Source organism: Gobio gobio (genome assembly GCF_949357685.1).
Source record: "Gobio gobio genome assembly, chromosome: 14".
Lineage (NCBI taxonomy): Eukaryota > Metazoa > Chordata > Actinopteri > Cypriniformes > Gobionidae > Gobio > Gobio gobio.
This window is the reverse complement of record NC_137107.1, coordinates 37,138,969-37,166,732: the sequence shown is the minus strand read 5'-3', so window position 1 is coordinate 37,166,732 and position 27,764 is coordinate 37,138,969. Positions and strand designations below refer to the sequence as shown.

The 27,764-nt window shown below is 38.1% G+C and overlaps 3 protein-coding genes across 3 annotated transcripts in view; 2 read left to right on the top strand and 1 right to left on the bottom strand.

Moving 5' to 3' along the window:
• The first annotated feature begins 1,124 nt into the window (after positions 1-1,124).
• ell2 (elongation factor for RNA polymerase II 2) lies at positions 1,125-16,975 on the top strand. The gene is made up of 12 exons (XM_079834933.1): positions 1,125-1,330; positions 5,762-5,809; positions 6,951-7,072; positions 7,160-7,323; positions 9,401-9,660; positions 11,270-11,394; positions 11,543-11,609; positions 12,525-13,185; positions 13,590-13,653; positions 13,851-14,022; positions 14,148-14,192; positions 14,650-16,975. The coding sequence occupies exons 1-12, from the start codon at positions 1,199-1,201 to the stop codon at positions 14,764-14,766; spliced, it is 1,977 nt and encodes a 658-aa protein (XP_079691059.1). The 5' UTR covers positions 1,125-1,198; the 3' UTR covers positions 14,767-16,975.
• A 1,963-nt stretch (positions 16,976-18,938) lies between these two features.
• glrx (glutaredoxin (thioltransferase)) lies at positions 18,939-21,586 on the top strand. Its single transcript, XM_079835724.1, has 3 exons — positions 18,939-19,256; positions 19,577-19,692; positions 21,449-21,586. The coding sequence occupies exons 1-2, from the start codon at positions 19,053-19,055 to the stop codon at positions 19,688-19,690; spliced, it is 318 nt and encodes a 105-aa protein (XP_079691850.1). The 5' UTR covers positions 18,939-19,052; the 3' UTR covers positions 19,691-19,692; positions 21,449-21,586.
• The window catches only part of rhobtb3 (Rho related BTB domain containing 3), a gene marked incomplete at both ends in the record, with an annotated part of 29,588 nt that continues 23,287 nt past the window's right edge, over positions 21,464-27,764 (bottom strand). The window contains 4 exons of the mRNA XM_079834588.1: positions 21,464-21,582; positions 22,157-22,253; positions 24,923-25,089; positions 27,406-27,579. Of these exons, the coding sequence (XP_079690714.1) occupies positions 21,464-21,582; positions 22,157-22,253; positions 24,923-25,089; positions 27,406-27,579 (557 nt within the window). The remainder of the gene's footprint in view (positions 21,583-22,156; positions 22,254-24,922; positions 25,090-27,405; positions 27,580-27,764) is intronic.

Below are 27,764 nucleotides of genomic sequence, written 5' to 3'. Positions count from 1 at the left end.
CGGCTGAATGGATTCGAAAACGGTAAAACTCAACTGTTTAACTCTAGGGGAGTTGGAAAATGAGCCTATTTTCAAAAAAAAAAGTGGAGTGTTCCTTTAAATTCACAACATAAAAATTCTGAAAACATAAAATGTTAATTATTAATTTCCAATGCTGATTTTGAAACACATGACACATGCTGAATTAGGAAACGCATACTTCTACTCATACTACATTTAACATGTAATTCCTTCTATGGCAAAAATAGTAAGAGTAGTATGCTAGTATGCGGTTCCGAATTGAGCAATGGTATACCACTACTGTTAATAAGTCAACTGGGCATGGTTATCAACAGATTTACTGGTCTATAATGAGGACATTTCAAGATATGCTATTTTTTAATTTTATTTATCAAATAACAAGCATAGAGGAAATAAGCGTAAACGTATGCACACATACGCACACAAACACACACACACACACACACACACACACACACACACACACACACACACACACACACACACACACACACACACACACACACACACACACACACACACACACACACACACACACACACACACACACACACACACACACACACACACACACACACACACACACACACACACACACACACACACAATAAAAGACACCAAATTAAAAACAAAAACAAAAAAATGCTGGATTTAAATGACAATTATTACATTATATTATACAATACATTAATGCAATACTGTAATACTTAATTAATACTTAATAAAAACAGAAAATTTTGATTGTTAATTGACAAGGCTGACAAGGTTAATAACTACCAATCAGCTAACTGCATGGACATGATTAATAATTATGCTCAAAAAGCAGATTAATTAATCTATCAATAATTGAAATATTGCAAGAGGTTATATTTTACATATATTTTCTTTATCAAATAAAAAAAGCATAGAGGAAATAACAAGCATGAATCTGATCATCATACAAATACTATGGGAAACTTGTGGAACAGGAGAAGAAACAGAGGAAAAAATAGCATAGCATAAAGTTATACAGAGAGAAAAGACCCAACTAGCCCCCTATCTGTCTAACAGCAGAAAGGAACTTACTTTTGCTAAGGTCCCTCCCACTGTCCGCATTTGAGAGAGAGAGAGAGAAAGAGAGAGAGAGAGAGAGAGTTTGCACGTATGTCAGAGGGACTATGGTGGAGGGCTGGTGAAGATGATGGCAGCTCTCTGCGAGGATGGCACATATGGACTCAATTGTGGTCGCAAGAGCGACAGAATATCAGTTTTACATGTCAAACTGACAGAATCAGCATATAAAGCGATAGAAACCTACCAAAACTGTAAGGTGAGTGCTAAAACTTACAGTTTTATGGAGAGAAAAGAAAAAGCGAGAGCTTGCTCGCCCACAAAAGGCATTCGATGTGTCAAATAATTGTTTTATTCCTCTCTAAACAATGCAACATCTCTTAAAAGTTAATAAATGTTTTCAGTCGATTGGTGTCCTTGCAGAATTGACTGGAAAATGGCTTTTAATAAAGAAAAAAAGACTCTGGGGAGTGAACATTATGCCAACACACCATTACCTGCTATGAACTCTGCATGTAATTTAAACACTAAAAATCACATTTAAAGAATTTTAATACATGTGTGAAGTCTGACTATTGATAGAGCTTATATTAACTGGATAAAAGTGATACAGTTGTGTAGGTTGTATGCTTTATTGCGTTTTATCCTCGAAATATGAGCTACAATGCTAACGGTTAGTTAAAACTTTATCTACAAACGAATAACGTCGATTCGGCTGTCTGTCATTTCGACATCTTGATCATTTTAGTTAGGTTACAGTCTCTTTAAAGTAAATATTTCGTGTTACATACGAAAAAGTCTTTGGGTTTGACGAAAATTAAAGTTTGGTGAGCTAGCTGATAGCATGGCTAATGTTACTAGCTGGCAGTCCTCCAACAATGATTAAGTTCATACATGTGGCGATATTTTTGTTTTATGTTTTATATTCACGACACTTAGTCCAAATAAACATGTTTAGAATCACTATAAAACCAAATAACATCCAAGTTTGTCTAATTAACGTCTAAATATGGTTGCTGGGCTAGCTAGTTAGCTTCGAAAGCTCATACACACCTGAGGAGTTTAATGATTTATTAAAATAAATTGTCGTTTTATACCATAACCGTCGTTTATCATGTGCTAGGCATCCATGTTTATCCTGTAAAACATAGTAGAGAATTAAATCATGTTCAGAAAGAAGTATTTTTTTTTGCTTTTGATGTGTGGCTTGTGTGACTAAGTGGGGAAACCCATTAATTTGGCTTGTACATTTTTTAATAGTGCACTAATCAACTTCCTTCTATGTAATTTTGATAAACTTTTTAAACTAGGCCTGACCACAAGGGAGGTGTATGATTATTTCCATTTGGGTCATTCGAGTAGTAGTACAATGTGTGAATTATGAATATGTCACTAAGATAAGGAAATTGATAAAAACAAACAAAAAAAGCCCTTCTGGTCAATTCTATCATTTCAAAAGCCTGAAAGAGTTTCTATTGGCTTACTAGGAGAAATCAGGCAGCTTCAATGAAGAGCTGCATTGTCTGGATTTTTTTAAAGCTCTACACTGCTCAAAGTGCTTACGAGGCAGTGTTTGACTTAAAGCTACAGCTGGCCCGTTGTAAAAAAAAAAGAAGGAAAAAAAAAAACTGTGCACCGGGTTCATAGAGATGGTTAGTTCGATCCTGAAAGGCCAAATCCAGCTAACCATTTAGGCCCAAGATTTGCTTAGGGATGTGGATGATTGGACATTCACCCAATGCTTCTGAACCGGGCCACCTTTAAAGTTAGTCAACCCATTTTGTTTGTAATTTCTCTCAAAAGAGTTAAGTTGAACCTTGAAGCTTGTTTGAGACTAATTTTAGCTTCGTAATCCATCAAGTTCCTGGCAGCTTTAGACTGGCACTGTTACTGTTTGCCTTTGTTGATTAGGACTTGCAGTTTGGTTGATACTCAAAATGTTACAACACACCTTTGGTGAGGCCAGCCGAACGAGTCTTAAAGTGATAGTTTACGCAAAAATTATTCAAAATATAATTTACTCACCCTCGAGTTGTTCCAAACCTGTATGAATTTCTTTCTTCTACTGAACAAAAAAGAAAATATTTTTAAGAATATATATATAAAAATAAAAAAAAGTAGCAGGTCCCCATTGACTTCCATAGTATTTTGTACCACAATTGTTTAGTCTTCAAAATATCTTAGTTTGTGTTCAGTAGAAGAAATAAAATTTTAGTAATTATGAGGGGTTTTTTTTATTTATAAATATTTGTATTTATCTCTAATTTATTCTAATTTCAGGACCTTTTTTAGTATTTATTTTTCTCATTTGCCAAGGCAACATTTCAATATACATTTAATGTTTAAGCTTTATCATATATTAATATTTAGTAATGACTATTTCAGACAACAAAAAGAATTTTTAATATTTTATTTTGTCAAGCAAAGTACATGCCGTTCAGAAATGTTCGAAAAATGCAAATTCTAGTAATTTTGAGGGGATTTTTTTATTTATAAATATTTGTATTTATCTCTAATTTATTCTAATTTCAGGACCTTTTTTAGTATTTATTTTTCTCATTTGCCAAGGCAACATTTCAATATACATTTAATGTTTAAGCTTTATCATATATTAATATTTAGTAATGACTATTTCAGACAACAAAAAGGATTTTTAATATTTTATTTTGTCAAGCAAAGTACATGCCGTTCAGAAATGTTCGAAAAATGCTAATTCTAGTAATTTTGAGGGGATTTTTTTATTTATAAATATTTGTATTTATCTCTAATTTATTCTAATTTCAGGACCTTTTTTAGTATTTATTTTTCTCATTTGCCAAGGCAACATTTCAATATACATTTAATGTTTAAGCTTTATCATATATTAATATTTAGTAATGACTATTTCAGACAACAAAAAGGATTTTTAATATTTTATTTTGTCAAGCAAAGTATATGCCGTTCAGAAATGTTCGAAAAATGCTAATTCTAGTAATTTTGAGGGGATTTTTTTATTTATAAATATTTGTATTTATCTCTAATTTATTCTAATTTCAGGACCTTTTTTAGTATTTATTTTTCTCATTTGCCAAGGCAACATTTCAATATACATTTAATGTTTAAGCTTTTTCATATATTAATATTTAGTAATAACTATTTCAGCCAACAAAAAGGATTTTTAATATTTTTTGTCAAGCAAAGTACATGCCGTTCAGAAATGTTCGAAAAATGCTATGACGAAATATTAAAGGGCTGTAGAAGGTTACATAACAATCTTGTTGTGTATTAAGTGTCACGTTAGTGTAAAGAATGTACTGTAGTAGTGATCATATCCTGCAGGGCTTAGCGTCCTCCTATATTAATTGGATAGTAGTAAGGGATTACTTAGTTCATCCGTACCATACCTGCTCTAGCTTTGGCATAATACTGCAAAATAGACAGAATGCTTAATGTACTTTAAGTGTCTCCAGCTAGCTTGATTCACTGACCAGGTATTTATTTACAGTGTCTTAGCCCATGTTGTCATGTTCCATATCTGTTTGTCTTCTTGCTACTGTTTTCAGCTGAGCTTGTGGTTAATCATTATTCATCTCTCGGCAATGGGGCAAAGACAGGGAATGCGTGAACCTCAGCGACGATCCTGGAGCCATGCCTTATCTCTTGCATGGCCCTAAATGTTGACAATAGATCTCAAGTTGCAGAAGCGTGTCTGTATTTATTTTTTATGTTTGATTTACTATAAGGAAGCTGTTTTAACTCCATTGCCTGTTTCTGGCAATTGTGGTTTAGGCCGGTTCAGAATTTATGTTGGACATCAAGCTGCGACTCGACGAAGCACCAAAAAGTTGTCCAAATCAGAAAACGAAATGTATTAAAACGACACCGGGCCGCATTGCCCCAAAATAAGCAAATGTATGCAAATCTTAATTATGCACGATTATATGGAAAGTGGCGTTTTAGTATTTGCACTTAGCCTTGTGTCTGTGACCCTAACTCAACACAGATGTGCTACCATTTTTAAGAGTTGAGAACCACTGGTTTAGGCTTCCAAATCATCAGAGAGCTTAATTGTACTTCTTCGTACTCCTGTGTAATGCGATCTGATCCAGTCTGTGTGCAAGTGTGCTTGGGGGGGTGGGGGACTTGTGAAACTTATCTAGTTAAACAAGCCTTTACAGATGGAGGAGGCTATGGGCAGAATTTGAATATAACTAAAGGTGTATGGTTGCAGGGAAGTGAAGGGTTTGGTCTATGTACGTACATCTGTTCCTTAAACAATGAAATTAATTCTGCACAGAATGTACTCTTAACATGTTATGTACTTAAAAAAAAAAAAAAATCACACCTGTTCCAGTAGAAATGGAAGTTTAAGTTAGGTGCGTTGCAGTGAGGAATGTTTTTTTTTTTTGCAGTATGGTCTGGTTGTAAACTGCATATTTACACAAGTAGCAGATTTTCCTGGTATTCTATGCATTCAGAAAATGCACATTCTGTAACCGTGCACAGTGTACATGCTGCATAAATAATATGCATAGTATGCTGTTCTGAACATAGTTGCACTAATCTAATTGTTTTCCATAGTTTCTCTTAAAGTGATAATTCACTCAAAAATGAAAATGATCATTACTTTTAAAGTAAAGGTAATTAAAATGACTTTTTAGTGGCAGGTTTCATTTATGAATTTGACATAAATATTCTCATTTTTTCCCAGAATGCACCATCCTCACAGGCGACGATACGTTTTCAGGGTCTTCAAGGGGTAAGTTGACTTTCCATTGCCTGTGGAATAGACCTGTTGATATGAGTTTTACAGCGTCTGAATGAGTATCATCACTGGCTGAAGGGTGGCTGTTACTCACCAAAGCGCCCTAAAATTGTGGACCTGGTGTGTTAATAGAGAGCCCTCGGTCTTCTGTTTTATTGGGAGGTGTCTCACTTTTTTTCCACTGTGAAAGTGCCTGTTTAACCTCTGACCCTGAGCACCATGTTGTAGTTTACTTCAGACGCTGTGTGGCTATAAATACTGGGTCGGCGAGTACGGTTCCGGTTTTACACTCATGAATACTCTTTAAATACAGTCTACTTAACTAGTGCCTGTGCTGCAGTCTGAGTGTTCTGCCACAGAGTCTGTCCTAGGTAGCTATCTTCTTAGGCAACATCCATCAACAAGGATGGATCCTCATAGGTGAATAATTTATAACGCATGGGCGGCAGTTCCTTTAACTGTCAGTCAAGCACATCGCAAATAGTGCTCTTCATGAGAACTGCACAAAAGACTTGACTAATGCTAACTGTTGCTTCCAATAGTTTGGCATTAGCATGTTGCTATGCTAATAACTCTAGACACAGAAAATAAATAAATGTATGTATGTGTATATATGTATGTATATGTGATTAGCAGTGTTTTAGTATTATTTATGTACTTTTGTAGTATTTCTTAATATTTTGAATTCTCTTTTTATGTTTTAATTTTAGTTGAGTAATTTTGTTATGGTGGTCGTCTATTTATATTTTATTTCAGCTTTATTTAAAATTAATTAACTGTTAAATTAATTTGAATAGTTTTCGTTTACAATAACACGCAGGACTATTTGCATCAGTAGTTATTGGCATTGAGTGAAATAAAAGCATTTATAACTAATTTCATAAGTAACTCCATTTGTCATCTTAGCATTGTGGGATTGCCTTAATGATGCATGCTATGCTACCTTAAAATTTGTCCAAAACTAGGTATAAGCCAGCATAATTACTGCTATTTGAAACAGCCAAAAACATATGTCTTAAATTACTGTTTAGGTAGCTTGCTTTTTTGACAAGCTAATATTATTTTTGTATTGTTTTTTTGATTACCTCAGTTAGCACTCAAATAATTAAACTTGGTTTTATCTCTGCCATTTTAGCGCATTAAAATCCCAACGACAGATGCTTCCGATGGCTCTCATAACTTCGACTTTTATCTGTCCAACTTCGGCAAAGACAATCCTCAAGGAAGCTTTGAGTGTATCCACCAGTACATATCTAGGTAAGGGCAGAGTGAATTTCTTGCCAAAAACTACTGCTCATTTTCTTGTTGTTCTCATTTTTTTTGACTACTTTTTGTGCCTGTTAGCTCTGGGGTCCCCAGTCTATCCTCCTTGGGAACGATTCAGGACAAAATGACAGTATGTGCCACCAATGACTCCTACCAGGTGACCAAAGAGCGCATGACCAAAGCAGAGGAGGATAAAAGCAAGAACAGCACCAAATTCATCAAACCCGGAGGACCGTTCAGAGGTTTGATATTAATCCATTGCATTTTATCTCCTGCTCACACAAACACATTCTGGTCACTTAGATAAGGGGAGTGCCCAATATAACATTAATCCAAAGTTAAAAATGACCCATAAAAAGTCCATAATTTTTTCTCAGCTCTCTGTCCAGTTAAATTTAGCATTTCAAGCATTTCCATTTAACTTCTGGTGCGACGTTTCTGTTTCAAAAAATTTTTCTACGCACCTGATGATTATCTACACAGGATGCGGTTTTCTTTTCGGTTTCTGTTTTCATATCCATTTAAATCTGAGAATTAGATCATCTCATTTTTCACATAGACCTGTAACACTCGGCCAGTTCAGTTGTCCCTGCGCACATAACCATTTGCGTTAAACCAATTGGGAGCTTTAGAGGGAGTGATGTATGGATTAGGGTCACGAGAAAAAGCAAGTAAAAGTTCATCCAATTTATCTGACATGGCTAAGTCGTGGTGCACCCATGTCTCCCAAGATTACCAGTGTGTCCCAGTGTTTATTGTGAAGTGGAAAGTGACAGACTGAATCGTTCAAATCTTATATGGCTATTGTCACCTGCAAAGACACCTGCTTAGGTTGTTAAATGAAAACACCGGTTCTTACATCTTAAAAACTGCAGGGGGAAGACATCGGTGCAACCCTAGAGACCCGTTTTATCTCATGTTTTTTTTAAAAGGTATCACCATTTAGGAAACCCTTGAGGGTTTCTGGAGTGTCTTTAACTAACACTCAAATGCAGCTTATTATATTTCACCCCTTCCAGACAAAACCTGTCTCTCAGCACCTGTTCAGCTGTCACTCCCCTCTGGGAGCCCCCAATCGCCGCACCACAGCTGGCTTCCACTGCAAAACTGGAAAAGTCGGTTTCGCTCCCCTCCTTCGGCACTGAGCCGCAGGGGAGGAGTGATCTGGTGCGTTTGCATTTTAAACGGCAGAAGGAAGTGCAAGAAAAGGCTTTGCAGCAGCTGGTGCTCAGGAAGCCTAGTCACACTCTTTTGTTTGTGCGGTTAACCTGAGAGACAAGCGCAAGAGTTTGAAATTGTGCAGATTTGAAAAGATCTTCCCTTCTTTGATTCCTCCCAGTCTGCTGTACGCAGTTGCATGTGTGACAGCCAAAGCTTATTATCCACTGACGCAAGAGTTTCACCTGACTCGCAGGAGGTGAGACTGTGAAAGTTTGTATCTGGACGTCGCCCAGTCATCGGTACATGTTCGGGCAAACCGAGGGAGAGTCCGTTAGGGATAGAGAGACGGTACGGTTGTAGTAGAGGGAGACAGTACAGTACAGTATGGTTACAGTCGTTACCCTTAATCTTTTAAATAGCTTTTGAGGAATTTCTTAATTGAGGAAACTTTTCTGAGGCATATGTAGTTACTTCAGCATTGTTTGGAGAGTGCATACTTTTGAGGATAGATCCCAACTTTAAATTTAGGGTGTAGGTCCTTGAAAGAAAAATTGGTACTGTACTTCAGTACCAAGTCAATACTAAAATAAACACTACTTGGTATGGTTATCAATGTGCTGTCTGACTGACATGTGGCTGCTTTAAAACGTTCCCATGCTTATTTTCAAAATTCCCTGAAAAAACTCAAGATATAATTAATTTAAAGGGATAGTTCACTCAAAAATTATCCTATAATTTACTCACCCTCAAGCCATCCTATGTGTATATAACATTCAGAGTTTTCATTTTTGGATGAACTATCCCTTTAAAATTAATTTTGCAAGATTAATGTTGCACTATTTAAATAAATTAGCAATTTTGGACTTGTATTCTTTGGTTCTCTTTCAACCTTTTCAGTAGAGCAATTGAGCAGTATTAGACACTAATAGAAATGTTATACCATTGTGACACTTGGTTTAGCATTAAACCTAATCTTGCACACTGTATTGATCGGGATAGTGTGTGAATTAGCCCTTGAGTACATGGTCCACCACATGAAATATGCCATCAGTAAAGAGCTAAGAGACTTTCAGAGAATCCTTATGATAAATGTGTCGGTGTTTGAACTACTACTCTGATTGATTGGCCATCTCTCTCTCTGAATGTCTTTTTGCATAGACAAAAAAATCCATCACCGAAAACCAGCCCCCTCAGCCCCCGACCCGGCTCCAGAGAGGAAGCAGACCACTCCCCTCAACCCAGCCAATACCATCCGCAAGTGCCTTACCAACAACCCCGTATCGCAACGGCCTTACCGGGACCGCGTCATTCACCTGCTGGCCCTGCGCTCCTACAAGAAGCTAGAGGTGCTCGCCAGACTGCAAAGAGACGGCGTCAGTCAGAAAGACCGCAACTCTTTGGGCACTACACTACATCAGGTGAGAGTGAGATTGTGGAGTGGAATCTGTTCAGTTCTCAGGATTAGAGGAAAAGTTAAGCTCAATCGACAGCAGTTATAATGTTAATTCTCCATTCACCACTTTTACGTTTAGGGTATTTTATGTTTTTGAAAGATGTCTCTTATGCTCACCCAGGCTGCATTTATAGGATTAAAATACAGTAAAACAGCGATACTGTGAAATATCATTATAGTTTAAAATAACAGGTTTTTAATATGAATATGAATTTTCAGCATCATTACTCCAGTCTTCAGTGTCATGTGATCCTTCAGAAATCATTCTAATATGCTGATTTTCTGCTCAAGAAACATTTATCAATGTTGAAAAGTTGTGCGGCTTAACATTTTTGTGTAAACCATGACACTGTTTTCAGGATTCTTTGAATAGTTTTTTTAATAAAATTACAAATGTCTTTACTGTCACTTGATAAATTTAACATATCTTTACACAGAACACAGAAGTTTAAACTATTAACACCTTTATTCAGTAAAGTCATCACATTTTTGATAACTTTGTCAAATATTGCTATGCCTAAAACCTTAAAATGACTAAAAATTAGAATTTAAACAGAAGTTTTAGCAATAAGTTTTGACAGAAGAGTGCTTTTTTACAAAATAAGCTCCACATTTCTGCTTTAAATCCCCCAATTTTTTCCCCATTCATTCCATTGTAAGTTCCTCACTGTAACCTCATTCTTTTAAATGAGACAAGGGATAAGTAAAAATAAATTGTTAATCAACATTATGCTGAAAGTGCTGTTGATAACTTGTATTAAACCCAAAATATGTTTAAAAAGCAGGATGAGAGACTAGAAAGGCATTAATAGCACTTGTATTGCTGTGCAAGTTCTCTGAATGCAGCTTAAGGACTGACATAATCATTCGTATTAGTTCAGGATGGGTGATGGAGACTTGAAGCATAGATAGCATCAAATCACAGCTGTAGTCTAGTGGTCTACACTTTTGCAGAAGCACAGTGTCACGTAATGCAAGTCACCATTTAACAGCCCAAACACAAAGACTTGCATTCACCACAGCTGAATGTATAGCACGTGGCAAATTAGACAACCATAAATTAAACTTATTAGTGTAATTATGCACATGCTCAAATGGCTCATATGCTGAAGAGACGGGCTTGGCTCATTCCAGTTGATCTTAGGTCATTCATGCGGTTGACAAGTCATATTTGAATGGCTTTTGTAATCAAAAGGGGTAGAAGTGGCAATTTCGGTTCTCCTCACTAGTTTCAAAGGAGAAATATCATCCTTTTCTATCAAGTATAGAAGGAATTTATTCAGGCTTTGAATAGGGAAGTATGAAACAAGCTTCTCTCCTTCTTTGGAAATGAAGGAAGGACTGAGAATCTGAAACGGTCCCCTTGCTGGGTTGTAACGTAAGAAGTAACACTATATCCCTTTGCCTAACTGGCCATTTGCATTACTATTTATAGTCTTTGTGTATCTGTCTCTCTTAAGTATGCCGACTTGACTATTCAAAGTAGTTTAGTTGCTAAAAATAAAAACTTTCTATGTCCTGTATTTTAATCAAAGAAGGAAGAGCGATCAACACAATGTTTTCCATTCCTATAGGTGGCCAATCTAAACCCTAAGGATAACTCGTATTCACTGAAGGACTTTGTCTTCCGTGAGGTCCAGAGGGACTGGCCGGGCTATACGGAGGATGATCGGGTTCAGGTTGACCGGATCCTAGCACGGTAAGATTCACTGGTCACATGCAATTAAAAAAATAATGACTCTTTAATTGAACATGAACCATTTTTGAGAGCCAGTAGAGGAGATCCTAAGAGTCTTTTGGCAAAGCTTGAATTTGTTTTTTGTTTGTTTTGTTTTTTCTTCCAACAGTAAATTGGGCTTAAATTCAGAGTCTGTCTCATCCAGCAGTCCAACCAAAGAGCCAACATCACCACTGGTATGAAACATACATAAGCATTTTATATTGATATTGCCATGTATATTGCATATAGTATGCATATGTGTATTAGTGTTGTGACGATATTTTTAAGAAACTATATTTAAGAATTCTTCAATGACAGAATATTAAAGGAAAAATAATCTATTATTGATGAATAAAAAAACAATGCAGGTACATTTTCCTGTAGGGTTGTCACCTAACTATTTTTTGGTAATCAAGTAATTGGTCAATTATTTTGACCAATTAATTGAGTAATCGGATATTTTTTTGTTGCAATAAAAATAGTCCTAAGTGAACAACCTATAAAACGACTTCTATAATAACAAGGCAATAATTATTGGTTCAAATAAAGTATAAAAAGCTAGTAATTTTTTTTTTAACTACTGTTAAAATGCATAATGATGTTATACATAATATTATAAACAATTAACTTATGTACCTTTATGTATTATAACAAATGCCTGCAGAGGTCGCCAACGGCCTGGTGATTGTTAGACTTTACCGCAGATCAAATCCTTGTTTAATATTGAATCAAGTGTCCATTTAATCTTTAATATTTTGGCCACTTTTTTACTATAGAAATGCTACAGCCATTGTAAATTCTTGAATAAGAACATGTGGACATCTGAGCAAACTCCGAACAAGGGTTTCAACTTTTATTTTGAAATCACGGTAAACAACATATTTAGAAACATACTGATGTATTCTCCTGCGTTAGTGTAGGTTTATAAATGATAGCGCTATGCTATTATGATTTTAAATGTTTTTTATTTATTGTGCAGCCTTAGAAAACATTCTAATAATGCAGTTTGTGGAATCTTGTTTGTGGAATGCACCACTTCTGGTTTGCAATCAAGGTTTTTTTTTTGTTTAAAATAGAGCAAGAATCATGTTTCGTTCCTTGCTTTTTAGAAACGCCAACCTGAGATCGACTTCATTGACCCTCTGATGTCTAAGAAGCCACGAATCTCCCACCTTAGTAACCGAGGACCTTCCTCCTCATCTGGTCGCCTTCCTTTGGAAACGGAGGACAAAAAACCTGCACCAACAGCTGCCTGCCCTGGACCCGCTTTTCACCCTCCCCCTGTCACAGGCTCTAGTTCAAATTCCCCCAGCACGCCGGAGGGCCGGGGGTCTCAGGATCTGCCCCTGGACCAGAGCTCTATATGTGGGAACTCCTCAGAGACCTACGCACCCCGCAACCACACGCCTAGCCCACCCAGCCAGCCAGTTTCCACGACCTCCCCCTCATCCTTCTCCACCTGTACTGTCTCGACAACCACCATCACCTCCACCACTACCACCAGCAGTGGCCTCCACGTTTCCTCTGCCGCGTCTCCTACAGCCAGCCGTGACGGCAATGTCAGCAAAAAGCCCAAGAAGTCCAAGAAGCACAAAGACAAAGAGAAGAAGCGAGAAGGAGAGCTGGATAAGGATAAGGACCGGAAGAGGGATAGAGCACATCGCAGGGATGATCACTGCGACAAGGAAGCACAGCCCAGAAAGAAACACCGTAATGAGGCAGAACATAAACACATTCCTGCCAACATCAGCCAAGAATCAGACAAAGAAGGTTTGTTTTGCACTTCACTCCATTAACATTAATGGATCGTTCATTTGAATGAAAACCTATCATTGGTGGAATGAGTTAATGAATGAATAAATAACTTAATCAACGCTGACTGATGTTTGCTACCAATGTTTGTTTACTGAGGATTTGTAAACTGAAATCTTTGGCTGTTATTCGACCTAGCGGTACATAGAAAAGATCCAAAAAATGATTAGCTGCATACATGCAACTGAATTAAATTAATATTTAAGCATATTGTCAGGCCTGATTGATAGCTTCATGCTACATTTGCCTTTGAAAACATATTTTGTTTATTCTGTTCCTAAAGACCCAAAGATCATGGGTTAAGTGTTCTTGCGAAATGGAAGGTTTCCATGTTTGTACATGACTGATGTGTCTCTTTACAGCTGGAAAAGACAAGCCTGTCAACAGCACTGAACTTCCAGTTCCAACCAAGCCTGATTACATAGTGTGAGTGAACTTTGACCCATTTGTAGTGCATGTTTCTGCATGGTGCGAGTGAACTTAGACTCCTTTATAGTGTATGTTTCTGCATAAACCCTCTGCATTTAATTTTAATTGGCTGTACTTGAATGGACAAACTATATGTAAGAAATGAACAGAAGACCCATCTAGAGTCTCATAGTCTTTTTGTTGTTTTATTGCAGTAAGTACACTGCAGTGATCTCTATGGATCAGAGGCAGCACTATAAGGATGACTTCAATGCAGAATATGATGAGTATCGTATCCTTCATGCCCGTGTGGAGAGCGTTACGCGTCGTTTTACAAAACTGGACACCCAGTGTAGGCGACTAGCACCAGGAACTAAACAATACCAGGTAAAAGAACATTGTTTGCTTTATGCACTTATTGTGTGACACTTTCTTTACATGAAGAACTATAATTTATGTGTACATTGATTTGTTTTACATGCAATAAGTGTCTGTCTTTTCCTTCCTAACAGGAACTACACGAACAAGTGCTGCAAGAATACAAAAAAATTAAACAAGTAAGTGTAACGGCGCTTGTCTAACCCACCTTTAGTAAACACAAACAGTCAAAAGTGACCCTGGACCACAAAAGTCGCACGGCTATATTTGTGGGAATAGCCATCAATACATAGTATGGGTCAAAATTATCGATTTTTATTTTATGCCAAAAATCATTAGGATATTAAGTCAAGATCATGCTCCATGAAGATATTTTGTAAATTTCCTACTCTAAATGTGTACAAAAATTATTATTATTAGTAATATGCATTGCTATAACTTTTGCACCCTCAGATTCCAGATTTTCAAATAGTTGTATCTCGGGCAAATATTGTCCTATCCTAACAAAACCATACATCAATGGAAAGCTTATTTATTCAGCTGTGATGTACATTGTGTGTATTGACCCTTATGACTGGTTTTGTGGTCCAGGGTCACAAATGAAAATAGTATATTGACACACACTTTGTTTTACAGCACAGCCCAAACTACTATGAAGAAAAGCAGCGCTGCGAGTACCTGCACAACAAACTGGCCCACATCAAAAGGCTCATCGCTGACTTTGACCAGCGGAGGGCGCAGTCCTGGCTGTAGGGCACATGACAACGCAAAACACCTCGGCCAATCAGAGCGCTCCTCAGCCGGAGTACCATCTTAAGGGCAGTGTGGGGATCAAACAGCTCCTTATTTATTCTATTTACAGATCCCCCCACTCGCCCGTTTCCCATGCCTGGCCTTCTTCATCACTCTTTTTCTTCTTCTTCTTCTTCTTTTCCCATACCTTTTTATTCTTCGTTCTCTTTCTTTTTGAAGGACTTTTTGAAAGAAAAAAAGGACTACAAAGAAAAATGAAACACTTTTGAATGCAAAAAGAAAAGTTACACAATGCAAAACCGTGGGCCTTACAGCGCATATTTCTTGAAGCCTTTTGCACAGGGGTGATCGAGCCAGTACATGTGAAAAAGTGGCCATAGAAGAGGGTGTTTCCAAGAGCCTTGAGACTTCCTTTCTCCCAGTGGCACTGTTTTTTTGTTTGTTTTTGTTTTTTTTGAACTGCATCAGTATTCACACCCACAGTGCAAATGATGCCTTAAGGTATTAATACAGACACATAAAGACGTGGCATCAGTGAGACTTACAAGCACCTGGGACAGTGGGGAGAAGCTATTATGACATGGTCGAGAGAGTGAGAGAAGCGAGAACGTGTAAATTGTCAGTGTTTTTGTTCATTGTTGGGAAGGATTGTGGGTCAACTACAGGAAGAGAGGCTCGGGGAGGAGGGTTGGATATAAACTAAAAGAGGAAAAAAAAAACGGAAAACAAAAATCCCAAAAAAAGCTGCTATATATATATATATTATTATTTTTTTTTCTTTGAACAGCCAGAGCCTTCGGGATCAACCTGGCTCATGTTACATGTTCTTAATTTGGGCCTACTCTGTTTAAGAAAACGATCGAACCATCTTGAAGGCAAAGGTGCTACTGATTTATGAGGAAACAGAGGCAGACCTGTATATCCGTTTCAAATGTATTCATTAATTATTGCAAGTCTCAGAGCAGAGTTATTTATGAAATATGAATAGCAATATATATTATGTTTTTTTGTTTTGAATTAAAAGGAATTGCTGGAATTTGAGTATTTGAGTATTGAAAAAGAAACTGATCAAATTTACGTAAAAGTATAAGTCTTTATTTCACGGTCTCATTGGTGATAAACTTCTTAAAGATTAAGGGAAACGTTATGTTTACAAAAACCTGTGTGGTAGGAAGTTTTGCCAAAAAAGAGTAATAAAAAGGAGAAAAATCCTTTCAATCCTATGTTGATAGTCTGGAATAAGACTCGTTTCTCTGAGCGACACTTAGGATGGTGGTCGAACACTTGGTGTCCTCGTATATTTATTTTCTTTGATCTTTGTTTAGGGAAAATATCCAGAATGCAGCTGTGTGGATCAGCCTTGAAAATAACAATGCTTGCAATTATGCAAATTCTCACTGGATCAAATAGCACCGTGGTGGATTCTGATTGGCTAGTTGATTTCTTTAGGCTTGCCGCATCATATTTGCACATTTTAAGATGTCGTTTTGAGATCTGAAAACAAATTCTCTCTCTCGTCTTAGAATCACAATTATTCCATTGTTAAAAGCTGGATGGTGTGCCCTTTTGTTTTCCAGTGTTGTAAATTGAAATTTAAAAACCTGAGTGAGCCATTCTCAAAATAACCATTGACAAATGTTGGTTTTCAGTATTTGGGTTGACAGATGGCATCTTATCTGCTTTTTTTTTTTTTTTTTTAAGGGACTTATGTGTTCTCAAACTCACCAAGACGTTCTGTTGTGTGAGCTTCTGTTCATTGGTAGTCCCCATTTATAGACTGATGACAATGTCTGACGACGACCAAATACGAGTCGTGGCTATTTAACAGAGAAATTTAGCAGCACTTTACTTCTCAGATGCTTATTTCCTCAGCATTCAAATAGCCTCCACACTGAACCCTAAAGATTTGGGATGACACTAAGAAGAGAATTGTGCATCTACACGGAACTTGGTATCATTGTAATTTGGGTTGGGTGGGGAAGTATTTGGCGGTGTGTGACCAACACCTGTTTTCTTTCCCTTTTGAAGAGACTGTGCCTCTGACACCACTAAAGAGAGATGTTCATGTTGGATAATAAGCCAAGAATCTCATAACACTGTCATCTCTTGTTTTAAAGGTGGGATGGGGGGGGTGTTTCAGACTGTAAGAGAATTCCTGACCTATCCACCTAGAAATAAATTAAATCAGTTCAATAAAATGTGAACTTGACAACGTATCTTCTGCCTTGATTTTTTTTTTCCCCTCCATGAATGCATCGCAATCCATGTATTTCTACAGCATTGCTTTGGTACAGTTGTTCACATGCCTTGAAGAGCTAAATTAATAAATTAAAAGATGATAGATGTGTGTTTTGCAATCATCTGGTATTAACAGGGCCAGGACAACTCGACGCAGTTACTCCTCTCTGCCTTATTCAGTGATAAGTGTTAACATTTTCAATGATTAATTCTTTAAGTGGCTACAGTGCCTGAATTTGGAACCGAATACTAGGGCTGCGTCTAAGTCCACATTTTTGCCCTTCCCTCTGTCTCACTCACGCGGATGTACGTCATTGCTTATGTTACATGAGTGCCCACTACTCGTGGAACCATTGCAATGGGTTTAAATGGAATGCTTTAAGCCCTTGATCACTTTTGGGTCAATTAAGTGGGAGCATTGTGATATGCTGTTGTGACGTCACAATCATGTTGCATTATGGTTTATGGATCTGCCTGAAGTGTGCATATGAGTAGACTCGCTCCCTCTGTCAAAATCAAGGGGTTGAAGTGAGGGTCTGTACTATTAAACTGTCCTCGTCCACTTGACGAAGCTGAATGGAGTACACTTCATTATCGTGTGACCTACCAGCGTTAGTTGCGTTGCTTCACTGCCATTCACAAATCCTCTCCCGTGGCCTCATGGAATAGTAAAGCTTCTATTATATACACACTTCAGAATCTTACCGCAAGAAGTAGGTCATTTCGGCACTTTTCCGGCCTACTGTCTTTTATGCGTACTGTGAATTCGGACATACTACTTTTGTCACATTCTGTTTTTCGCCTACTAAATAGTAGGGAAGTACGACATTTTGAATGCAGCCATTGAATCATTCACCCAAACGATTTTGTTAATAACCGAAACAAATTTTATGTTAACGGGTTAGTCCACCCAAAAATGAAAATTCCGTCATTAATGACTTACCCTCATGTCGTTCGACACCCGTAAGAATCTTCGGAACACAAATGAAGATATTTTAGTTGAAATCCGAAGGCTCAGAAAGGCCTCCATTGGCACAATGCACTGTACACTCTCAAGACCCATAAAAGGTACTAAAGACGTCGTTAAAAAGTCCATCTCACTACAGTGGTTCTATAATAATTTTATGAATCGACGAGAATAGTTTTTGTGCGCAAAAAAAAACAAAATAACGACTTATATAGTGATGACCGATTTCAAAACACAGCATCATGAAGCTTCGAAGCATTATGAATTAGTGAGTAGTCACATGGACTATTTTAACGATCTCTTTTCTACCTTTCTGGACCTTGAAAGTTGCAATGATGTTGTTGTCTATGGAGGGGTCAGAGAGTTCTCCGATTTCATTAAAAATCTCTTAATTTATGTTCTGAAGATGAAAGGTCTTACGGGTTTGGATCGACATGAGGGTGAATTAATGACAGAATTTTTATTTTTGGGTGAGCTAACCCTTTAACAGAACAGTAAGTAGCCTACAAACTCAAATGTATCGGCGTAATGTATCGGTTCATATACCCAACCAATGAAATACTCTGTTACAGTCCACACTCAAATACTATTGGTTCGTGCCATCGTCAGTCTTTCAATTTAGGAAAGCGGTCACACGGTGCAAAAGGAGACATCCGTGAACAAAAGTGAAAGAAAACGATTAATACCAAAATCCTGATTCCTTAACAAACACAATAGTGATTCCCTCCAACACATTGTGAAATTTTACCAACTACCAAGGCGTGGTTCATTTTAATCTTACCCTTGAAGGGTGTAAACGAGACGTTGCTCACTGCAGAGCCAATGGGTGAAGGAGCTTGACGTCCAGCTCCCCCTCGATAGACGTAATGTATGGAGCTGGGCGGTCCAACCACACCCTTAACCCTATCGCTACCCATTAAGTCCACAGAGTGGGGCTGGACAAGGGCAAGACCCACCCATTACGTCCAGAGAGGGGGAGCTAGACTTGAGCACCACTTGAAGTAAACTGACTCACAAAGGCCGGAAAAAGAATCGTTTCGGTTTCTCTAGGGATGAACAGCTGTGCTTGTTAGAACAAACAATGGCAGAATTCGTTAAAGCGCAAATTAAAGGGGATAAAGTAGTTGTGTTTTTGAAGCCGTCCTGTCCTTACTGCGTCCTCGCGAAGGATGTTTTGTCAAAGTACAACTTCAAAGATGGACAGTTCGATTTGATCGACATCAGCGGGCGCAGTGACATGGGCAGCATACAAGACTATCTGAAACAGATCACAGGCGCGCGCACCGTGAGTACTAATACACTGGAGCATTTTTATAACATTAGACCGTCAGTGATTACATAACAGTCTACTTACTAAAAAAGTGTAATGTGCGACTCTATGACTTTAAAATAAAAATGTTTTTCTTAAATCAGCTCATTTTTAGCTGAGTCACCAAGCGCATGACCAGCAGACGTGGCCATGATCATTGCAGATATTATTGATTTAATAAATAAAAAGTATATATTCCAGCTTAAACATGCTGTTTAAGTATCAATATGTTTTATTAATTCCCATTGTCATTTATAACGTTTATTTACAGTTTTTTTTTTTGGTACAATGTGTAGGTTCCTCGAGTCTTCATAGGGGAAAAGTGTATTGGAGGAGGAAGCGATGTCGAAGGTCTGGACCGTTCTGGGGAATTGAAAGGCATGTTGCAGGCTATCGGATCTCTGCAGTGAGGGTATACTTCACAGTCCTTCTTTATGAAATATTGCAACAATATACAACATATTTACACCAGTGGCTCTTTGTGCGTCAGGGCCCCAGTGACAAAATGTGTGTTTGTACACAAAACAATTCATAATTTTTTTTATAAAACTACCATTTCTCTCAGCTTCCAGTAATTTAATTTCACAAAACAGATCATGGTCAGCACAAAACATACGTGTCCTCTAATTCAAATGCGATCTGGCTCCAGTGTTGGTTTGTTTTAGTATCATTGAGATAAGTTATTAATATTTTGAATAACCCTGTCTGGCTCATATTGTCTTTTACCATGCACAGCTTTCATCGACAGTAGCATAGAGTGGTGCAGATATGACATCCCTTTGTAGGCCAAAACACAGAAGCAGTTTAGCACCTCCGGTTCCCTCGTCCCAAATGGGGTTTTTTGAATGGGGTTTTGGTTAAATGGCTGAAATAAAGTCTGTGGTGAACACAAACTCAAGACACTTTCACGTTTTACTAAATGACATAAAATACTTCAGCATTACCCCACTTTTTGAAGCTGTTACATGTCTTGAAAAAGGCGGTTGCTAAGTGGCTAAATGGGACTAGAGAAGCTATCATCACGGCGGAAAGGTAAGCTCAGTCCGCTTTTACAGCCTCATTATGATTAGAATTGTGCTCTTATAAACAATTCTAACTCAAACTTTCTGGACACATGTTTTGAGATGATAACTGAAAGGGTTAGTTATAATGACGTTGTATTCGTGGGACCGTGGTGTAGTCCGTTTATAGCCTACCTTTAGGCTTCAAAAAAAGTTGTTCATCTGTGATAATTATCTTGATGGACAAAACGTGTAAGTATCATAAACTTTTGTTAATCGCAGAGCTTGTTTTTTGCGATAATCCAAAAGCCTATGGAAAAATCCTATTGAGGTTTTTCCCGAGGGAACCAGTGTGACGCTAACTGTCGGTTAGCCTACAAAGTGGCATCATACCTGCACCACTCTATTCTTTTTCCCATCATCACCAACCATATCAGAACAGAACCACAGGTTTCGATTTAAGTCACAGACTCTCAGAACAAACACGCATCCTTCTAAAATGTCTTTATTCAGCATGAGATGGTCAACATAACTGGACTAGACTAAAGACAGCCAGAATTGGCTCTACGTTGACCACACCAACTGCACTAACAGGCGATCCACATGCTGGATGCGTACTTCGTATGTTATTAGTTGAAATAAAAATTCTCAGATGTACAGGTTACAAAAATAGTTAGCATCAAATTCAAATCAATCTCATGGGGGGGGGGGGGGATAAATAAATATTTGAAGTTTATTCAAGTCATATTGCTGGAGTAACCACTGAATTCATAAAGAAAGAAACCTCACCATGACAAAACATGGCTGACCATGAGAGTGAAATATCAATCTCTGGAGAGAGTATAAGGTCGACCCTACCCTGTTTAATACTTTGGAGTTTAATCCATCGCAGAGGAAGTTTATTGCACCAATCAGGTGTGATTGTTTGTACAGAAGATGCAGTATCCACATAGAAGGGCTCTATGTGACATCGATCCACTCAAATCCAGTGAGAATTCACAGCTGTCCGCTTTATATCACAGGGTCAGTGGTCAAAGTTCATGTGTAAATGCAGTACATCAGAATCCACTATCAACCCAGAGGTCAAACAAAGGTCTCTTTCATCCAGTATGTAAATGAATCTTTAATTTGCCTCCTCTGTTTTTCGCCCTCCCTTCCGGTCCGCAGGGCGTCAAGAAGGGGTCACATGATGCTGCAGCGAGACTTGCGGATCTGCCGCCTGCGTTGCTGGTACTCGCTGAGCTCCTGTAGGTAACCTCTGGAAGGCCAGCGCAGCCGTTCCACCTGCTCGCGTTCCTCATCTGTCAAAGAAAGCATCATCGGGACTTGGAAAGTATTGCGACCACATTTCCCGCAGCCCACCCCTTCAATACATTTAAACCGAACATTACATCCGTCCACCAGATTTCTCTTTCTATCGCACTTCAACTGAAATGCAGGCTGAAAATCATGTCATTGTCTCCCTAATGTCTATATGTGTTTCTCTAATGCATGAAGACGTTATAAGTTTGCTTTAAAAAGCCTAAAGGGAGCTTGATGAAAAATAAAACCTTTCCTGTCACCGTTTGCTTGTTGTATTCATTGACTCACAAATACCCAATTCATGAGGCGACACTGTTGCCAAATGTGTGAGGAAGGGCAGGATGTACTAATAGGGTGTGAAAATGATTCATTCGTTTCAAAAGTGACCTTACATTTGATCTCGGTGTTTCATAATAAAGCTTTTGACAGAAGCCAGTAGTGATTTGCATGGCAGCACCAGCTGTTCGGAGCGCTCTCGGGGCGCTGGTGACTGGTTTTTGTAACAGTCGGAGATGCATGAATTCTAATGCGCTTAAACATCCTTTCCTCCAGGTGGTCAAGCGGACGGCTCACCTGATAGCTCCAGGAAGTCAGGCTTGTGGCTGAAGATCAGGTAGTTGTTGGCAATGAAATGGAGGAGCCAGACATATAACTGGTCAGCGTTGTGACACTATGATAAGAGAGTAACAAAAGATCAGATAGAATGTTAACTAACAAACAGAAAGTATATTTGAAATTGCTTACTACGTTGCAAATATATTTGATCGGAAAAACTCTGACCAATTTTTATGAAAGACCTAATGTGTAGTTTACATTCTTAACTGAAATATTTAAATACTTAAAAACATTTCTGAAATAAATCATAAATATTAGGGGCTGTTTTCAACTAAAATGCCATTTTGTGGCCTAACAATGCAAACTTTTGAAAACAGGTTTCAAAGTGCAGTATTTTAAAAAGGATACCGTTCTGTGTAAACGACAAAAATGTGAATTTGTGAAAACAGTGATGTTATGCGCATGCGTATTATGTGTTCAGTCCATAGACTGTAAAAAAATATGGACGTAGTGTCCGTAACGTCACCCATAGGATTCTGAAGAGCAGTTTTGAAGCGTAAAGTAGGGACGAGCTGGCCGTTGCCATCTTCATCGTCATCACGTGTCACTCCCGGATAACAGAAAATGGGCAAAAGGCGGGTCATGGGCGGAGCTGAGATGACGTGGTGACTAACAGACTGCTGATAAATGGCTATCCACCTGTCATTCAAAGTGGCCACGCCCTTAATTATGCTGAACTTTAATGCTTTATATAATGTAAAGAAATTAGTTATAAAAAGATTCACCCCCCTCACAGTTGTCATGAAGGGCAAAATTAGCCGTATAGACCAAAACCACAAATTGTACCAGGATGTAAACATGTTTTTTTCTGCTGTAAAGTTGGGCATTTTAACATGGGGCTCAATGAGATTCTGCTCCCTTCTGGAGCCTGTCCCTAGCGGTCAGTCGATGAATTGCAGTTTAAGTCACTTCCGTATTGGCTTCAAGAGAAACTGCAGGAGGTTGCTGCTTGGTTGTAGTGTTTCTTTACAAAGTGACATCGCCAACTACTGGCCTGTCATGCATAATACAGCGTTTTTAATAGTTTCCTCAGATCTGTGTGAACGTAGCCTGGCTCCGCCCTCCAATGCAATTCCGCTCAATTTTCATTTTCCTTCAGTACTCCGTCTGGGATTGCGGAATATTCTCTTGTTTTCTCCCGTCAAATTTTAACCGGTCCAATCAGCGAACAGAGGGAGTGGCTGAGAACGACGACGCTGGTATGGCGCGCTAGTTTGAGATGACAAACGTCACGACCAAACCCAGACTGCTCTGGGCAGATCCAATAGTTTTAAACTTCAACAGAGTATCCGCCTTCAAGGAAGTTAACGCTTGTCAACGGAGAGTGGCCAGGCTAGTGTAAACGGGGATCGTTATGAAAACGTTTGTACGCGAAAAACGTAAACGCATTTCTCCTCTATATTGCTTTAAAATATAGCATTCTATGGGTCCCATACGTTTTCTGGTATGCTCTGACTCGCGCATATGATCCACTCCTGTGTGTGCACTGCGGTGGTTCGAGTGACACTAAAGGCCTGTTTACACCAAGAACGATAACTATAAATATAACTATATTTCTGTCGTGACAACTCTCGTGTTTGGCATGGTAATGGGTATGACAATGCTGATATGTTTAGTCTTGGCAGGATAGATCTGCGACGCTGGTGCTTTTATTGAAGGTGGAGGGTTTATGAAAGTGTCCTGCACTGCTAAGGCAAATGCTACCCGAGTATTTGAAGGTTGAGCACGCAAGCTCATTGGCTACTGATACAGCAGGAACTAATCAGCTGTGTCCTAAAGATTACGATTACGAGCAGGTAGTTAAAGGACCTATTAGCCTGCGCCATCTACAGTTTCATGACAGAACTTTGTATTAGCATCCTCACCAACAGACAGTAGCGTTCGGTTTATTCTAAGCACGTGCTTGTCTGTCACTTTCAATGCTTGAGCTCGTTACAGCAGGATAGATTCTGATTGGCTGTCAATGTTTTTAGCGTTCATCAGCTGGATAAAATCGTTCTGAAAGTGATTCCAATATCGTTTCTCTGTGCTGTTATCGTTTTAGCAGTGGTGTGAAAATGTTGAGAATGCTTTTTAGAACTATATCTTTATCGTTATCTTTATAGTTATCGTCCTTGGTGTGAAGGTGCCTTAACGTATAACCAGACTTCATTCGCCCCAATGGAAAGCATATTAACACTGCCTGAATCGTTCCCTATCCCCTATATAGTGCGCACTGTGCCATTCACCATATAGAAATGTAAATGTGTGAGCAAGTGACAGATTTCAGCCACAGCTTCAGTGTCTATTTATAATGTAGGGGGCGGGGCACTTTCGATTCTAGAGAGCATTTGATTGGACAGAAAATCTGATGAGAAGCTGAAGTGCAGAGTGATGTCATCAAAATCATTGACCCATATTGGCGGAAGTGAGCGAGAGTTTTGAATGCTTATATCTTCTAAATGCAAATTTTGTCATTGTTTTGGAGCACACTAGCTTATAGATAACAGTAAGGCTAACATATTCATACCAAAAGGCAAAACAAAATTGATTTCATGGGGACTTTAAGGACTCAAATACTGAATACACCACTGACAACTGTATTCTGCTGCTGTGTGAACGTGGTCTTTATAACATCCTTCCTTAAACAGTGAGTAATATTAATTGTTCTTCCGTACATAGTTGTACTTTTATAGTGATATTATGGCTCCAAACCCCTGTTGGCATAGAGATGCAAGGCCTCACCTTTGCTCTCTTCAGTAAGCGAATCACGCTGATGCCCGTAGACGCTAGCTCTCGACTGGGCATGTTCTGAAGGTACGCACAGACGCATACCTCACACAGGTGCTGCAGCCGTTTCACCTGGTACATCTCTGCGCAGACGAGCACGGCCATGGCCTGCAACACACTGGCTGAACACACACACACCACCGTCAATCACCTTTTGTTTCTCCCTCCATTACCCATCCATCAACCTCAGCTCATATTCGCCCACTGTCAATCAAGCTCAGTCTTTATTTGCATCTTTTTTTCTCAACGGTGTTGTTTAATGTCCTTGATATAGACAGCAAAGCATCCATCACACACCGACTGACAGAATGAGTGAAGCAATCTGACATACTAAACCTTCATTGTTTGAAAACAAATATGACCTGAATCACTGCATGTCATTGTGAGTGAGACATCTGGATTATGTCGCACTACATATACAGTGAATAAAAAAGGCCATTGTTAGGCACGACATGGAGGAGAATTCACTCTTCATAATATTAAATATATTATTACTTACTAATAAAAATATTAAGAACTATGCAGTAGAGTTCAAATGTTTGGGGTAAGATTTAAAAAAAGAAAATAATACTTTAATTTAACAAAGATGCTTTAAAGTGACAGTAAAGACATTTATAATGTTAAAAAATATTTATAGTTCAAATAAATGCAGTTTTTTTTTAAAATGACTATTCATCAAGGAATCCTGAAGAAAAAAAATGTATCATGGTTTTCACACAACTATTAAGAAGTACAATTTTTTAAATGTTTCTTGAAGACCAAATCAGCGTATTTGAAAAAATAAATAAATTAATATCATTAATTATTATCATTTAATACTCTGACATTGGTACAAGTTTAAACGGATAGTTCCCCCAAAAATGAAAAACTTCTCATCATTTACTCACCCTCACATAGTTGACACTCAACAGTTGACGCTAGCCATTGACTTCCATAAAATGACTATGGAAGTCAATGGCTACCGTCAACTGTTTGATTACAAACATTATTTAAAATATCTTTTGTGTTCAACTCAATCAGGTTTGGAACAAACATGAGGGTGAGTTCATTATGACAACATTAAAATTTTTGGGTGAACCATCCCTTTAAGTCTTCTGAATCACATAGTGTATTTTAGCACAGTTGAAACACTTTATTGACCAATCAGCATCCAGGACAAGATCTAAAATCTATTTTATAAGAGCATTTAGGAGGGACAGTTTGCCCAAAACTGAAATAGGGGAAAGCGGGCACAACCTAGCGTGGGGTTAGTTGTAACACACTGGTTTAAAACCAGTGTAACACATGGTCTAAATCTTTCCACACATGCCAGGAAATGAAGTGTATTTACTAGTTGCCATATCAACATTATTTAGAGACAAAAATAGCACCAAAATTAAAAATTCTTTGGAATATATCATTGAACATTTATTTAACCATAGCAAAAGTACATTTCTGAAGTTTATTTTTCATCTCTGTTTTTGTGTTGATTTAAAATAAGACAAATCTGATATTATTTTAATCTTATATCTGTTATTTAACAGTTGAGATTGTTCTTTAATGCAGCAGAAGACATGAGCCGCGGTTTAAATCCCAGTTGCACGTGTTAGAATGTTTAGAAAACTATTAGAAATATGCTATTATATGCTATACTTTTATGAATTCTTTTGAGAAACCATGAGAAAAAGGTGAATAATGACTGAGAGTCAATGTTCAGAAATTATTCAATATTATTATGTTTTGAACTATGCTGTATAGCTGTATTTAGCGATGCGTTTGTTGTCAAATTTTTTTTTTTTTAATGATTAAAAATGCCATTATTTTATTTGAAAAAGTTAATAATTGTATTTTATTGACAAAATATTTTAGTTTGTCTTGAATATTTTTGTGATTATATCAGGTAACATTTTAAGCTGTCATTTGGTCATGTTACATCGTGTCCCTCACATGTTACAATGTACCCCACATATGGGGCACGTTGTCACATTTCACTTCCATTCTTTCGGGGTAAATCAAGAAAAAAGTACACACTGTTTTAATGAAACAAAACCACATAATTGTACTTGACATGTGCAATTAATGTGGGAAAAAAGAAATACTCTGAACCCCAAGTGGATTTACACTGAGAAAGTTCTCCCCTATCTGTCATCCTTTACTGACCCTTCATGTTGTTCCAAACAGGAAGATATTTTGAAAATCTCTTCAGTGGGTTGTTCTGTTATTTAATGTGTTTTTGGATTGTACTGCGAAAATGTCTTTCCAAAAATTTCAGTAGACAAAAAACTCCTGACAACTGTGAAAAATGATAAGTGACCTGGGAGCTTTTTACAGCGGAGGCCATTGAAAACATGGCGAGTCTATCCCTCACAGCCTCGCTTTCATACCTGTCGTGGCGCTGCTCTGAATAAGGTCTTTTTGCATTGTTATCCCTTCAAAAGCCTTGAAAACCACATCCTTACCTGGACAGCAGGTGTCAGTGTAGAGGTACTCCAGGAAAGCTAGGAAGGTATCCGACGAAACTCCGTGGATCGGCACCACACGACTTCGGGCCTCTGCGTACTTCCCACTAAACATGGCAGCCATAACATCGCAGCGGGCCACAAGCACGGCTCTGTGCGCTGGCAGCACGCTTCCTGAAACCAGACGCACAGATGACCTCTTAAACACACTTACACACACGGGGTCAAGCATTACAGAGGAGCTCTGACACATACACAAGACCTTCTCTTGTACTTACAGAGCCACTTTAAACTCTGAATCAATGTGCCATTGTGTGCGCCTGTGTGTGTGTGTTTAAGGATTGTTTTTGTTAACTAAA

Bases quoted from the DNA above. Each gene is read 5' to 3' on its own strand.
- ell2 (XM_079834933.1), top strand. From the start codon at position 1,199: ATGATGGCAGCTCTCTGCGAGGATGGCACATATGGACTCAATTGTGGT. The intron at 7,073-7,159 runs GTAAGGGCAGAG...TGTGCCTGTTAG, and splicing joins ATCCACCAGTACATATCTAG to CTCTGGGGTCCCCAGTCTAT. The intron at 7,324-9,400 runs GTTTGATATTAA...CTTTTTGCATAG, and splicing joins ACCCGGAGGACCGTTCAGAG to ACAAAAAAATCCATCACCGA.
- glrx (XM_079835724.1), top strand. From the start codon at position 19,053: ATGGCAGAATTCGTTAAAGCGCAAATTAAAGGGGATAAAGTAGTTGTG. The intron at 19,257-19,576 runs GTGAGTACTAAT...TACAATGTGTAG, and splicing joins AGATCACAGGCGCGCGCACC to GTTCCTCGAGTCTTCATAGG.